The sequence below is a fragment of the Falco peregrinus genome, chromosome 2 (assembly GCF_023634155.1).
Source record: "Falco peregrinus isolate bFalPer1 chromosome 2, bFalPer1.pri, whole genome shotgun sequence".
NCBI lineage: Eukaryota > Metazoa > Chordata > Aves > Falconiformes > Falconidae > Falco > Falco peregrinus.
In genome coordinates, this window is record NC_073722.1 from 90,471,518 (window position 1) to 90,486,590 (window position 15,073).

General features: G+C 38.0%; 1 protein-coding gene across 1 annotated transcript in view; it reads right to left on the reverse strand.

Annotated features, from left to right (window-relative positions):
* Positions 1-270: 270 nt before the first annotated feature.
* Positions 271-15,073, reverse strand: part of CCDC60 (coiled-coil domain containing 60) — a 37,939-nt gene continuing 23,136 nt past the window's right edge. The window contains 8 exon segments of the mRNA XM_055795074.1: positions 271-693; positions 2,157-2,346; positions 4,955-5,086; positions 6,301-6,423; positions 7,567-7,739; positions 8,623-8,660; positions 12,413-12,548; positions 14,440-14,530. Of these exon segments, the coding sequence (XP_055651049.1) occupies positions 595-693; positions 2,157-2,346; positions 4,955-5,086; positions 6,301-6,423; positions 7,567-7,739; positions 8,623-8,660; positions 12,413-12,548; positions 14,440-14,530 (982 nt within the window). The 3' untranslated portion in view covers positions 271-594.

Sequence of the window (15,073 nt, forward strand, 5' to 3'; positions counted from 1 at the left end):
TGCATCTAAGGATGTTTGTTTATTCAATACTAATTTTAATAAGGCAAGAATTAATCCACAATCACAGAATAAACTCAATGCAAAAACAGAACATCTAAATTACAAAAAAAAATAAAGAAAAAAAAAATTGTCTTAAAGCTTACAACTACCCTGTGCTTGGGATATTTTTTTATAAGGAAGAGGTAAAATGAAGAGCAAATAGAGACCATGCTATTTAGTTATGGAAATCAGTATATCCATACTGATCAGATGCTTGTTACTCTACAGTTATTGCTTGAGGAATGTCTGAAGAAATTACCTGTCCTGTGATTAGAAACTCAGCCTTCATCCTACACAGATAGATGAGATTGAAATTTGACAGTGGTTTCAGGACATCATGCAGGAAGGAGCAGTAGTATTTAGCTTTTATTTTCTATGGCTGACTGCAGTGGAGCCACTGCAGAGAGGCAAATTTGAGTTGTGCAAGAGTGGTCAGTGGGACTTCCTAAAGCAGACTCCTCCTTCCCTAGTCTTCCTTGAGGCAAATCTCAACAGGCAGTAGTTTTCTGCTTGAAGACAGTTGTAGCTGGAAAACCATCTCATCTGGCCATTTGATTAAAAGGTGGAAGACTGTCCACTGACAGGGGCTACTCTTGTCTGAAACCACTTGCTGAAATCCTCTTCCAGCATCTGCACAATACTTTCACGTACAAACTGAAACAGAAAAAGGTTATTTCCTGAGCTTTTGATTTATGTATATGAGAGGTAATGTGGGACAATGTGACCATTGTAACAACAGGAACAAATGTAATGGCTCCTGCAGACAGTTAGCAAAGTGCTTTATATCACCAAAACATTTTAAATGCAACTTTCAAAACACCTGGATATGCTCTAAAATGAAGTGAAAGGAAGACTCTACAACTGTCATTGCAATTTAAATCCTGAATCCTTTCAGGTCAGGTATTTGTGTTTTAAACTTGCAGCTGTCTCCTACCTATCACTGCCATACATACATTAAAGCAACTCAAGTTAAATAAGAACTTCATCTGGAATCTCTGTCAGTACCAACAAGGTCATATTCCATGATGCCCTTCTTGCTCTTAAAATGCAACAGATTTCTTTATCTATTCCACTCAGAAGAAGCACCAAGGTCCTCCTCCCTCTGTGACTATTTTTGAAAGACATATAAACAAACAGGAGATTCAGCTATGCTCATGTTTTTCTCAGTTACTACTGCAGTAATATGAGGTTTGATCCCTGTCTTTCAAAAATGCAAAGGGAACAGAATAGAAACAGCAAAGAAATAGGTCTAAAACCAGCAACTAACAGAGACTTATATTGAACATTAAAGTAAGGCTGCTTCTGGTTAGTGACTATGCAAATTAGGGCACAAGACAAAAAGGTTATTTTTATAAGACTTCAAATAAATACAGGCAATCTGAACTTGACCTGTTGGGTGCTAAACTTTTGCCTTTGTAAGGCATGATAACACTCGAAGTCAGATGCACAGTAACCTGCTGCCTCTCAAGAGATTTCTATTGGTCTTGTAGATTAGGGAAAATAACTGTGATGAGAACAAAAAACACAAGGTGGCATTATTGCCATTTTCTACAAGTCAGTTACCTGGTTAGACTACATAGCACTATATGTTCTAAATATATTCTCTTCCCTTTCTTGTGTCCTTCCTCTTCTGCCAACTGTTTCTAGAAGTACAAGAGTTAAGCCCAACTTCAGATCCTGAGAAGCCTTTTTTTTTTTTTAACGTTGCTGAAGCAAAACAAAGGTATCTGCAGAGTTCTTGGATTGGTGAAGAAGTATATTACTTGAATAGCTCATGGATGTAACTACCAGGAATGACAGGCCTTTTCAGACCACAACAAGTTAATGTTTCTGTTCAAGTGTCCTAACAATTTATGACAGATGTCGCTTTCACTGTGGCAGTAAATAAATCAACAATGCAATAATGATAAAATGATACTAATTCATAATCCAATGCTTGTCATAATGCCTTTCTTCCAAGGAGTTCAAAGTGCCTTGTAAAAAGTGAATAGTAGCATCTTCATTTAGTGTGATCCTAAATTTTTTCATCCGGTAACTTTCCACTGCATGAATTTCACTCATAGGTGCCTGCTCTCCCCAGCCTCATCACACAGAGAATCAAGAACAACTCATCTCACCTCCACAGCTGCAGCAATTTCTGGATAACACAGCTTCCCCACCTGTAGATCAGCCAGGGCCTTAAGAAAGGTGTCTGGATGAATTTTCAGGTCAGGAATCTTGCCATATTTTTCCAGTTTCTTTAAGATTTTCTGTACATAATGGCCACTCTTCACAGACTCTGGGAGTCTGGCAAGCAACACAGTAAACCTTTAGCAGAAAGAACAGCAGCAATAAAAAAGAAGCCATGGGAACAAATGCATATCTGATTAATAACTGGGTTTGTCTGGCATTTCTGCCACTTCACCACCTCCATAACGTCCACAGAAAAAATGGCTCTTTGGGGAATGCAACACTCAGTGTAATTCCAAATGAATAATGTGAAAGAGCTTTACTTTATTGGACTTGTGCACCAATTCCCCTTGCAGGGCATTGAAATAGATGCTTCTTCATTGTTCATTTAAATTTTGGATGACAAACTTGGGCATGAAAGGAAATAATAAAATCCTAACTAATGTTTCCATTTTACTACAGATCTGTCCTCTTCATCATTTCTCTATTTATCTTGTTTAGCCTCTACAGATTTTCCAGTGCAATCAGTGCCTGATCTGACACACTTTCTGATTCTCTTTACTATCCCTTTTCCCTGTGCCACCATCATTCTGCTATCTCTATGCGCTGACATAAATCTCACTGATGTAAGTGCACTGTAACATGCAGTCTTTACCATTTCACTCTGAATATAGAGATTCAGAAGCAGAATTACACATTACAATGAAAATAAAACTCTTGTGAAAAGACTGCCTTTTTTTTTAATATTCTGTGTAAATTCTGCAGTGCTGCTTCGACAGTCCTGGAGACTGATGTTCCAAACCTTTCTAGACTGTGCATGACTGGGGTGTGCTGTGGCTTTCATTGCAAAGGGCTGAAGATTTTTCAGCACACCAGCAGAAAGTGCTGCCTCCCTCCAGTTTAGGATACATGTTACTGGTACAGCAGGAGAGGGGTGAGGAGTTTCCCCCTTTTCAGTGAAAAACGAAACACAAAGGTTCTTGTCTTCAACAGGGCCAGTTCTACACTCAGTAGTGCACTGCTGGTATGGCTGTATAGCCAATTTATTATCCCTGGGTACATTAAAAGGCCTGTATATGACACGATTATGGTAACCTGGGTATAATCCACCCATGCATTAAGATACTTTATCTGAGAAAGGAAGCTATGTTCAGTGTACTCTTTATTGCACTGTTTGTATTTTACATTATTTTCGGTTTTTCTCAGTTCATGAGAGATAAGACAACTAGGACTGACACCATATACCAGTAAAGTGTTCCTACTGTGATTCAGCTTTCTTGGCTAAGCAGTGTTTGCAAGAGCATGGGGAAAAAACAGCCCTGTTGTAAATGTAACAAGTGCTATGGGGAAAGTAATTTCTCTGTCATGACTTTGTGTCTCCACAAGGGGGTTGACCAGCCTTGGCAGAGATTTCACATCTCACGCCCTCATGGATAGATAGCACTTTGCAGAACAGGCCTGGCATAGAAGCATATACTCGTATAACTGTGCTGGCACAGTTCAAAGCAAGACAGCCTCCTCTCTATGGAAGCACAATTTTCATATAAAGGAACAGCAGACTTGTAGTACTGTTCTTGCATAGGGGGAAAAGTAAAAAGCCATACTGGTATAGTCTCCTTTACACTCATGGAGCGTTGTCCAAATTAAGGCTTCTTCTAGCAGAACTAGAAGTATAAAAGCAAAGCCACATCCACTCCCGTTTCGGGGCTTATTTACATGCCAGATCTAAAATTTAGGGAACAGCTGGAGCATATATGCTTGACAATTAAAACCAGAGTTCTGCTAGATAGGCCAAGATTAGGTTTATTCATTAATGCACGACTGATGTGTTCCTGATGTGTCTTGGGGCCAGCTGCATTTTGGACCTGAGATTAGAAATGGACTTTTGTTAACTCAGATTCTGAAGGACAGAAGGCTTACTAGCCAGGAGAGCAAAACAGAGCAGGCTAAAAAAAAACCAAACCCAAACCAAACACCATTCCATGCCATTTGCATACTCTGTAATCCCAGGTCCAAGGATTTCTCATGGACAGGGCAGCAGGGAACATGCTGTGAGCTTGCTGGGGTATTCTGGTAGGCTATTTCTAGCGTGTATCTGGAAGCTGCTGACTGGATACAGCTAATACCCTTCCAAACATAAAATGCTTGTAATCTGCAGAATTATTGTACTGGAAAGCATTTAGGTTATTACTCTACTTGCCCTTGTAAGTGTTGCAATATTATCTATCTGCAGTTCATGGATGGACAGCTAGAGCCAAAGAATCCTTTGCCATTGGTTTTCAAACTGTGAATGTTCAGTTCAGTAAGAAGTTGTCAATCTAACCCACGGACATTTATACAGTACCTCTTATCTTCAAGGTACAGTGTGTTTTACATACTTCTTAGTGAAAGAAGTCTCCTATAAAGTTGCACGCTGGGGAGAGTGTGCAAATTCAAGGACTGAGTGCTTTTTGCCCATTATCACTGGAAAAGAACTCTTCGTTATCCCCTTTCACACCATTTCCAATTAAACCATCTGCTGAGCAGGCTGAGACCTGGCTCCTGGAGATCATATCTGTATTTTTGTTGCTACCAGTTTGAAAAGCCTGTGTTTCCAGCAACTGATTCAGTGGTTTCTAGTGATACTTTGCTTTGGGGAGGGAAAAAAAAAAAAAGAAAAGAAAGAAATCTTTTTTTTTTTTACTACTGATAGAACTCTGGGACCCTGACCATCTCATTTGAACTGAGGGGTTTGGGACCTTCTTACCAGTTTAGTCTACCTTCATCATGTTTTCTTTCAGCTGTCATTCCCAGCTGTCTTATTCTGTCCATGTCTCTTCTGAAATACTTCAATTGTTTCAAAGCCTAGCATTTCTGACAACATCGCTCTTCCTGTCTTCTAAAAAACACAACAAGCAACAACAAAAAGTAAAAGTTAAAGCTGTATTTTAACTGTGTAGAAGTATGGTAATGTTTAACTGGGAAGACACTAAGGAAGGCAGAAAACAATGAATGTGAAGACCACATTGTATGTTTAAGTCTGTGGACGCTAATGCGATTTTTGCTTTTGTGTTCTGTCTACATTGATATTTCTACAAACATATTAAGAAGCGTTTACATTTTATACTAACTCTAGGCTGTAGGTAAGAAACAAACTTCAGAATCAAAACATTTAAACTGAAATTCAACATCCACTCTTTATCAGATATCCACTGCTTAAAAAACCCCGACTGTATAGTGATTTAGGGTAAAATATTATTTAAAATACAACATGTATTTTAAACGCTGATCAAACACAACACACTTGTGTGGCTGTATGGAGAATGGTAAAATAGCTGCAAGTAGAAAGTTTCCCTCTGATTTACCCTTCCATACTACAAGATGCTGGAATGGTTAGTTCCTTATGCAGTCACAACAGCTACTCAGGGAAGAAAACAAGGACCCAGCTCCAGATAAGAAAAATTCCGGGGACAAAATAATTTAAGTACAGAATGGAACTGAAGACTGGAAAGAAGGAGGAAGTGAGAGGAGCAAAAACCCACCTGTGCCTGTAACACCCTTCAAAGCAATATTTAGAAGGATCTCAGGTCTGGTGCTTAATGAGACAAAAGAATATGTACAAACATCACAGATACATGTTTCTGGGTGAAAGGAAAAGGATGCCAGGCTTTGGCTGGTCAACAAGGTGGAAATGTCACTGATCTGGGAAAAAGTCTTGGGAGAGGACTGTGAGAAGAGTCAAAATAATGTTGAAGAACAAATACAGTGTTTTCAGTTCTGAGATCACAAGACAGCCATACCAATTGTATATGGACTAAATTTACTATTATGTCTTTGGGTGAAAAGGACTGTGATGCCCAAAGTAAATATATCCAATGTTTTTAGCAAAACTACTTCCAGAAAAGTAATTCAGAAATATCCCAAAATACTGCTGTAAATATTTAACCTGTAACATATTTTCTGTATACAGTCATAAAACTTTTTATCATCCCCTCTCCCATATTCTTATTTTAATGTCAGTCCATATAAGTGCATCTTTAAAAGGTCTGAAGACAAGTCCTAAATCCGGTCAGAAGCAAGGTGTGTAGTGTTTTAAAAGTATACTCTTCCTACCTCTCAGGGGTCACTAGGGTATCATGTAAACAACAAGCTGCTTCTTCACATACTGCTGTGAACTTCTGCCTCATATCAGCACACAAGCTAAACTTATTTTTAATGAAAGAGCTGATATGGCAACTGCAACTAAAACAACACAGAAAACTAGAATTAACATCTTGCAGTAACCATTTTGTGGTAAGCAGCTGTGTTGCTCAGAACATACAGCAACGTGAGCCCATGTAAATTTTGAGATCTCCTTATTCGCAGTAAAAATCCAAATTTAATAGCATTTACAGGTTTTGTTAATTAATCAGATTCATGAAAGAATTTTATGAATAAACCCCCCCTGTAAATTATAATCAATTTGGATTTTTACGATACTACATTCCAGTCACATCCTTCCAGGAAAGTGCCTTCGCATTGCACTGAAACGTACTAGATGTGCTGCAAGGTTTTGCTGTCCTGCTCTGGTGTCATGTAATAAAATGCTCTCTGACTTTTGCATACCAAATGCTTTCCAAACAGAGTGCTCAGTTTATACAGCATATAATGTGCTTCAAAACCAGAACTGGACCCTTACCCCTGCCTTCTGGGCCTCTGCTTCCTTGATATTGTACTTTCTTGGTCCTTAATGAATGGCATGTTTACTCTGTAGTTCTCAGCCACCGGCAACAAACTTTAAGACACAACAAGGTTTAAAATAGTGTACAGTATGCCTTCTCCAGAATGTGAAAAATTCTATAGGTGCTGATAAAGCATGCTTAATATTACAGACTTGCTGGAGTTATCCAGGTACAAAAAAATTATTTCTCTTGACCTCAACTCAAGGGAAAAAATGCTTCAGCAAAGTCTAATTGTAGGAATAGTTTTTCATGTTGATCTTAAACTGTGGAAACCACCACAGAACTGAGTAACGGGGGAACACATCTAATGTAAGCTTAGTTGGAAACATTAGAGAGAGAATGCTGAAAAGTGAAGTGGTAGAAATGGAAACAATTCTACTGGAATAAAATAGAACACTGCTTTTTCTACAAAGCTGCTGAGCATAAGAGCTCTTCTCTTTGCAGCAGCAAGATTCACGGGGTATTTTACAGAAAATACATAACTGCTTGCACAGCAGTAAAATGGGCTATTCTGCCACCCATGCCAAAAAAATGAATGTCATCTGAATTCACTGAATGCTGGATTCAGTTGTTCAGGGGAGGGGAAAAAAAAAGAAATTAAAAAACCCCTTAGGTTTTGTCCTGATTAGTTGCTTCTCCTAGTTATTCGGTAACATACCATTGCAGTCCTATCTTCTTAACCATATCTTTTCGTTTATGGACATCTTTTGACACATCTTCATTTGTTACCTTGATGACTTTCTGTAGGGCTGATAAAAAAAAATAATCTGTAAAAACATGCCAACTCAGTAGTGCATTCCTCTCTTCCTTGCAGAAAGGATGCCATATATGCTGGCTTGAATGAGACATCCTAAAGAAACTTGCTATTTAGTATTTCTAAAAATTAAAGTTTCTTCAAGAAAGAAGCAGATTTTTAAGGAGGTTTCAAGATAGGTACCCAAATATGAGTGCCCCAAACTCAATCATATCTGAAAACATAAGCTTTGTTCTTTCAACTGTGAAAAAGACCCTCAAACCATCAAGTAGAAGATACCAAATATTTTTTACATTAGATGCTTATCAGAATAGTGTATTAGAAAAATAGGTAGGTTTGAAGAAATTATGCAGAAAGTCTGTTTTCAGTTATTGTACTGTGCTGTTAGCATTCTACTGGCATAAATGTCAAGTCTTCTGAATTTCTAAGTCTACTGTATCACTTTGCCATTCTTCTTTTAAATGTCATAAGGAATTTAAAACATTTAACATCAACAGGTATCTAATTACCCCTCTGTGTCTCCTTATCAGCATCCACTAAAACTAAAGACATATCCTCAAGTAGCACTTCACTGGCTATAGTTTCCAGATTATCCACCTTCGAGCAAATCTCTCTCACTAATAACACTTCACTTCCTTTCTGCCTTCCACTATAACATGAATGCTTATATTCTCTTCTCCTTTGAATACCTGGAAGCCAATTTAACTCACTGTTTTCCTTCAAACTGACATCTTTGTTTCCCTCCTCACTGCTTTTCATTACTGCTTTGATGCCAAACCTCTGGAGAGACACCAAGACGGCCATCTTCTCTGTATTATTCCCTCCAATCACTCGTGCAGTAAAAACAACTGTCACACTTGTTATTAAAAATCCTAGTGTTAGCTTTCAAATTCTAAGTCATCCTCTGAGGTGCTCAATATATCCTACATGGTAATAAGAGACATTTTACTGAGCACTCACCTTGAAGTTGTAATTCACAAATTCAAAAGTTCCTTTTCCTACATTTTTGTGAAACATCACATATAGTATAAGAGAAAATCACCGCTAAATGTTGACTGTGTTAAATAGCAGCACAAACTATTTATACTTGTTAAAAGTACAGATCTGAATATTACACTGTGAATTTATAAATGTAAGACATGGATGGAAGAAGTTGCTAGGCACCAGCTAATGGGTTAACATTTTAAAGAACCATGCTTATAATTAAGATATTCTATTAGCTGTGGCCAGGTGAGTTTCAGTAGTGCCAAAGTCCCAGTCAGAAACTCCTAAATTCTAGCACTGACTAGTTCTAATGATGGCTCCACTGCCACCCTTACTAGTCTCAAAGTGTAAGCCTGTAAGATGTTGGCTAAGCCACTGGATCTTCTAGAGCTCTAGAGCTGAGGAGCAGTTTGAATACAAAAGCTGACCCACACGGGGTCTAGAACCTGACATTGATACGGGCAGGGAGCCTCTCCTCAAACTGAGATAAGGCTGCATACAAATCTCATCTGTTCTTGGCATGCAGTGTCAGAACCCATGTTAGAAGAACCTAGTCCTTTCTATTTATGGTTACCATTTGGGCAGATTGAGTAGCTGGATATCTGAAACCCATCTACTCTGCAGATAATGGTGCTTCAGGGGAAGAGGGCTATACTAAGCAGCAGCTGCATTTGATTTTTTCTTCAAGATCAGCTGAGTTGTCTAAAACCAGTCCTGAAAGCAGTCCTTCTGGCAGATTGTGGGCAGGGATGACAGGAAGCAAACCAGGGCTAATACCACAAAATTACAGCTCCTCTCATTGGCTGATCAACAGAAACAGAGGGCACAATACCTCTCTGCTCTCCATTTTGTAGCATTAGAATCTGTTCCAGTTCTCCATCTGGAGAAACTGGGAAAACAAATACTCAAGCTTGCCCATATTCATAATATTTTTGAAACATTAACCTCCATAGCTGTAAGCTACTAAGAAATTAATTAGAAAAGAGAAAAAAAAAAAAAGAATGTAGTATTTTCACCTGACCTCTATTTCTACGCCTTAGTTAATCATCTGTGAAATGAGGTACTAATATTTACCTGTTTGGCAGGGATCTAACAATGATAAATCAACTGAAAAGACAGTGTTCAATTCCAAGGAAAAGCCTCGAATTCAGGTATGCGTTTTATAATGAAGATCCCTTGCACAAATATTTATACCTCCTCCTTTAAAAGTATGTTTTTGACTGAGAATTCAAAGCTAAACTGCTGGCCCAAAAGCTTTGGGGATAAAATCCAGTTAGTGTTTAATCTCTCAGATACAGGTCTCCCATTTTACTTCTCAGTGTGAAGAAAATGTATGCCATCTGAACTGATCTGCATACACACACACTTCATTATGCAGTAACCATGAAAAATTAGGCTTACATTTAGTACATTTACATCATATAGTCTATCTGCACAAAAAGAGACCCTTTTTAAAATGTGGTTAAGGAAGCAAGCTTAGAACACTCATCTGCTTTGTAAAACCTTTGACTGATTAGGTGGGGACTGGATGATAAATGAAACTACTTCAGCAGCGACCTGTCGTTATACTGCAGCTGCAAGGACTTCAACTTCCATATTTACCTTAGTAAACATGACGTAACATTAGACTAGTACAGGTCTTCACTCAACCAACAGCACTAAAAAAGTCAAATCTGTATAAGCAGACATTCTACAGCAGCAGTCTCCAAACAACAGCATCTAAATTATAGTTGGGACAAAAGGCTTTATACTGAGTTATGAATTCTTTCCTTAAAATAAATCTTTCTGTAAGAGTCACACTCTGCTGTGTCTACTGATTAGCTGCCTACTACAGAATCTCTTTTCCACTTTTTAAATAAATATATGCATACGTGTGGGGTAGGGTTGTGTGTGCTCTCAAAATTATGTCTTACGAGTTACATGAAGCTTTGTGAATTTGGGATTTAAGGCTATAGGGCAGTTTTAATCCATTTCTGATTTGTTCATGAAGCATCCTATAATCAGAATCCTGGATTAAACATGATTCTAGCAGCTTCAGAATTCATTACACAATTCAACCTTTGCTACAGAGCTGCCCTGCAGAAACTACCTTCTCATATTTTTTAAAGCTAAGAAGATAATGCTTGAGAGGACCAGACTGGTAACTCAGGCCAGTCTCCTGAAATCACAGGCAATCACATGATAAATGCTGTTCCAAAGGGGACACTGAACATCCTTCCCATACATCACAAATACCACAAGATACCTCTTTATGTCCCATAGCAAACAGAGGTTCCCAGCTGCTACAGCTCTCAAGATTTTTTTCAAATCGCATGTCACACTCAAACCAATTGTTCACCTATGTAAAGAATTTGCTTGAAATTATAGCTTTGAATTCTCTGCTCCCCCGATTCATGTCATAGGAAGGCCATTCATCTATGCTTAGTGCCATGGACAGCAGCAGCTGTGCAGGTAACATACGATGTTATCGCAAGTTTCCTGATATATCCACCCAGCTTCTGGGAGTCTGAACCTAAAGGTCTTTCAGACCCAGAGAATGTATCCATTCCTTTACATTTAAGAGCAATTTTTTTCTTCTGTTCATTTAAATAGTTTTTGGACTTGAATACACTTCCACAAATATATTGTAGCAATGAATTCCTAAGTTTGATCATTTGTTGCATGAAAATACTTCCCATTGCTTTAAATTTTCTGCCAGGAAATATAATTTGGTGCGCCATAAAGCTGGTACCAAGGGTACTTGTGAATAACTACTCTAATTGCTTTTTCCCATGCACTTTGTGGTGTTACAGAGATCTGTCATAACCCTGTATTCAGCTGTTTTTCAGCACTGAAGAGCCCTAGTCCGTTTAATTGGTTCTCATATGGAAGCTATTCTGTATCTTTACCATACATCACACTTTTTTTTTCCCCTCAATCAAACTCTACTGCTTCTGATACCAGCCTGTCTGCATTGGCAGGACTGAAACTGAAGAAGCATATAGAAAACATCTGTATTTTTTCATAACATGTTTTCTGCTTTGTCTTCCACTTCATTCTTAGTATCCTTCTTGCCTTTTTGATAGCTACTGAACATTCACATAACTATCCCAGATGACTCCAAAAGCTCCTTCCGGAGTGGCAATTTAGAGTCTAACATAGCATGATGTCAGCTTAATAATGATAATATAATATCAATTAAAAGCTAATTAGCAGTACTACATGCCAACATGCTGTTCTGGTTCAGCTTTACTTAGAAGGAAGAGAAAAAAAATTTAAGATTACCTAGCTTTGTACTGGAACACATTGCAGAGCTAACAGATAAAACTATTCTGTCAGGTCTATCAAGTGCAGATAATCACTGATGGATGAGTAGGAGGAATACAGAGTAAGAAACCCCTAAGTTAAATAGAACCCCCTAAATTAGACAGATACATATTCAGTGGATCAGTTGCTTATGACAGAGGAAAGTTTCACTGCCTGCTGGACCTTATAGATGTGGATGACAGTCTGATTATACAACTGGTGTAACTCAATTTAAAATCTTTACTTAATACTCACATGGAATTACATTGTCTTTAAACCAATTTGCTAATGGGGAAGGCACAGAAAGACTTGTAAAGTTCCATATGCCTGAAGAGAAATATACTAGTACATCTAGTATTGTCTTTGACACATGTTCTCCCTAATAACACCAAAAGCAAATCCATTTGATATTTATTGGCAGTCAAGAAAAGTAACTTACAGGTGAGAAGAGGTGGTTGTTCTTCAGGTCATGCTGACTCACTCATAAGATCAGATGAAGCTTCATTAATCTTGACGTCTTCAGAGCAAAGTACAGTGGAAGTTTTGCTGCCACAAGGGATTTGACCACAAGGAGATGACTGACTGTTAAGCTGAGATACACCAGAGCTGATGTCCTGCTAAGTGGATCATATCATGCTTTCCAGGTAAATTTCTGTACACAGAAGAAAAAATAAATAGAAAGGAGGTGTTTTCTATAGCAGTTTAACAACAAAGAATCACATTTCTGTAACTAATACCAATCTTCGATCCTTATGGTTCTTCTGTAACCTCGTAGATTTTTCTCCAGTGACTTCAAACAGGCTAGTGATTTCTTGGGTAGGACCTCCTTCATTTTGTTATCTTTCTTCAATATGCCTTTACTGTAACATTAATGCCAACAGATTAAGCTAACTTGTAAACACATAACTGCAACTGTAGAGAGGGTTGGTAATCGAGCAACCTTCTCATGTACAGGGAAAAATAGGTCAGAGTGGTTTGATAAATATTCGGGTCTCCTCCCAACACCCAATGACCTAGCAAATTAATTTTCTGTGTCAGGAATGTAAACCTGAAGTCTGAAAGCAGACAGTTCTGCAGGCTTGATGTCATGGTTTAACCAACACTTGATAATCAGAACAACGTGTATTACAAAGCAAGCGTCTCTGAAGGAACCCAATACTACCACTAGAAGTTTCTTATCAAATATGTAAAGCAGTTTCCAAGTAATATTAGTGTAAGTGACAAGAAGGAAATTGTCATTAATTCAAGGAGGAAAACGATAAAAGTCTCAGCAATGTAAGTTTTAAAAGACACATCAAGACTGACATTTCTGCTCACATTCATTTGGACCCAATTCTAGAAAACTGCTAAGACTGCTTGGAAAAATCAGAAAGCCTCATATTTAGAAACAACTCTTATTTGTGTGACCTGCTAACTCTCCCTCTGTTTGCTAATAGCAGGAAGAATATTTACATGAAAACAGAATCTTTGTCTTCTAAATTTCACAACTTTTCCTGCTGTTTTGCAGGAAAAAGAAAGCTGTTTTGCCCCAACAGAAATTGCAATCTTCTACTGAATCATTTTAATTACTATGTCATGAGGGTACAAGTTGCAAGTCTCAACCAATAGCAAGAGCAAACAGCCTGCATGTAACAACAGCTCATATTTCTAGGAGTACCTCACCTAGGGTCCTAAAACCACTTCACAAAGCTTGTTTATTTTAGCCTTATAGGGGGCAAAGCAAGGAACTAAAAGCTGCTGAAGATCAAAATGTAAGATGTGCTACACAGTGAGAAACCCACTGGTTCTTTATTGAGTTCTCCTAGTTATACTCGTAAGCATCACTCATTCCCCTTCAATTTTCCTTCAGTCACTTCAGCAGTTCCAAAAAGCCTGTCTGTGGTTTCACAAGTAAAACAGCATTACAGATAGTTTTATAGTGTTTCATTTCCTCTCAGGTATTAACTTTTTCTTTTAAAAGGCTTTCATCTGAATTGCTTGTTTTCTCCTTTCCTTGGCTTTGCTTTCAATGTGGCAAGTGAATCCTGCTTTCTTTAAAGCTCTCAACACTTGGCATTTATTTCCAAATTTAGCTTTAAATTCTGTGTAAAAAGGCAACCAAACAAATCATGACTTGAACATAGCAGAGTAAGGCCTCCAGGATACCAGTCTGACATCTCCATTGGACTGGAAAAGGCCTATTTGTGTGAACAAGTACTGCTACATGACTCTAGGTCACAAAAAAGGGGCCAAAGGCAAACAAGAGGCTAGTTATGTTTTAGCTGAATATTTAATTCTTCCCACATCAGTACTTAATACTAGGACCAAGCCACAGTTTCAATTAGGTACATACTGCTCTTCCTGTTACCTGGTATCAAATCATTATTCTTCAAATACTACAGACACTGGTAGTCTTGCAGTCACAAGATCCAGAGTATAAAATGTGTATCATGGAGTTCATTAAAGCAACAAAACAAATGCTTGAAAAGTTGGATTAAGTCTCAAGGGAGAAATTAACAATGAAGTTACCTTTGTGTTTGTAATAAAGAGGTCCCACATGTATGTTGCTAACTTTTCCTCTTCTGTTTCTTTTGCTGTTTTTTTACAACTACCAGGGTCCCTAAGTGAAAACAATTTAGTTTTCCATTTCGAGATTCTTGCTTTTCTTTTAAGTTCTTTCAAGAAATGTAATAAATGGAGACTAAATGGTGGCTGACCGCTACTCTGATGTAGATCTTTGCTCATAAAAAATGGAAAGACAATGCAAGGTGTATAAGCCATGAGTGAGTTATAGTCACAAGTGAAGAACCACCTAAAGAAAGCACAGTCATTCGACAAACTATCATGCATATACTGGGTCAGATTATGCTCTCAACTTCCTCTGCGCAAGTACTGAAGAATTTTGTACAGTATATCAAGATTTCATAGACAGAAGTGACAGCAGGTTCATACAAGTTTGACCTTTCCATGCTATTAGCTGAGTGAAGATCTATACTGGTCCAAAAATTTAAATGTTACATCATGTTGACAAAGGTAAATGTGGAAGCTGCAGTATAACAGGTCACTGCTGAGGTAGCTTCATTTATCATTCAGTCCCCATCTAATCAAAGGTTTTACAAAGCAGATGAGTGTTCTAAGCTTGCTTCCTTAATCACATTTAAAA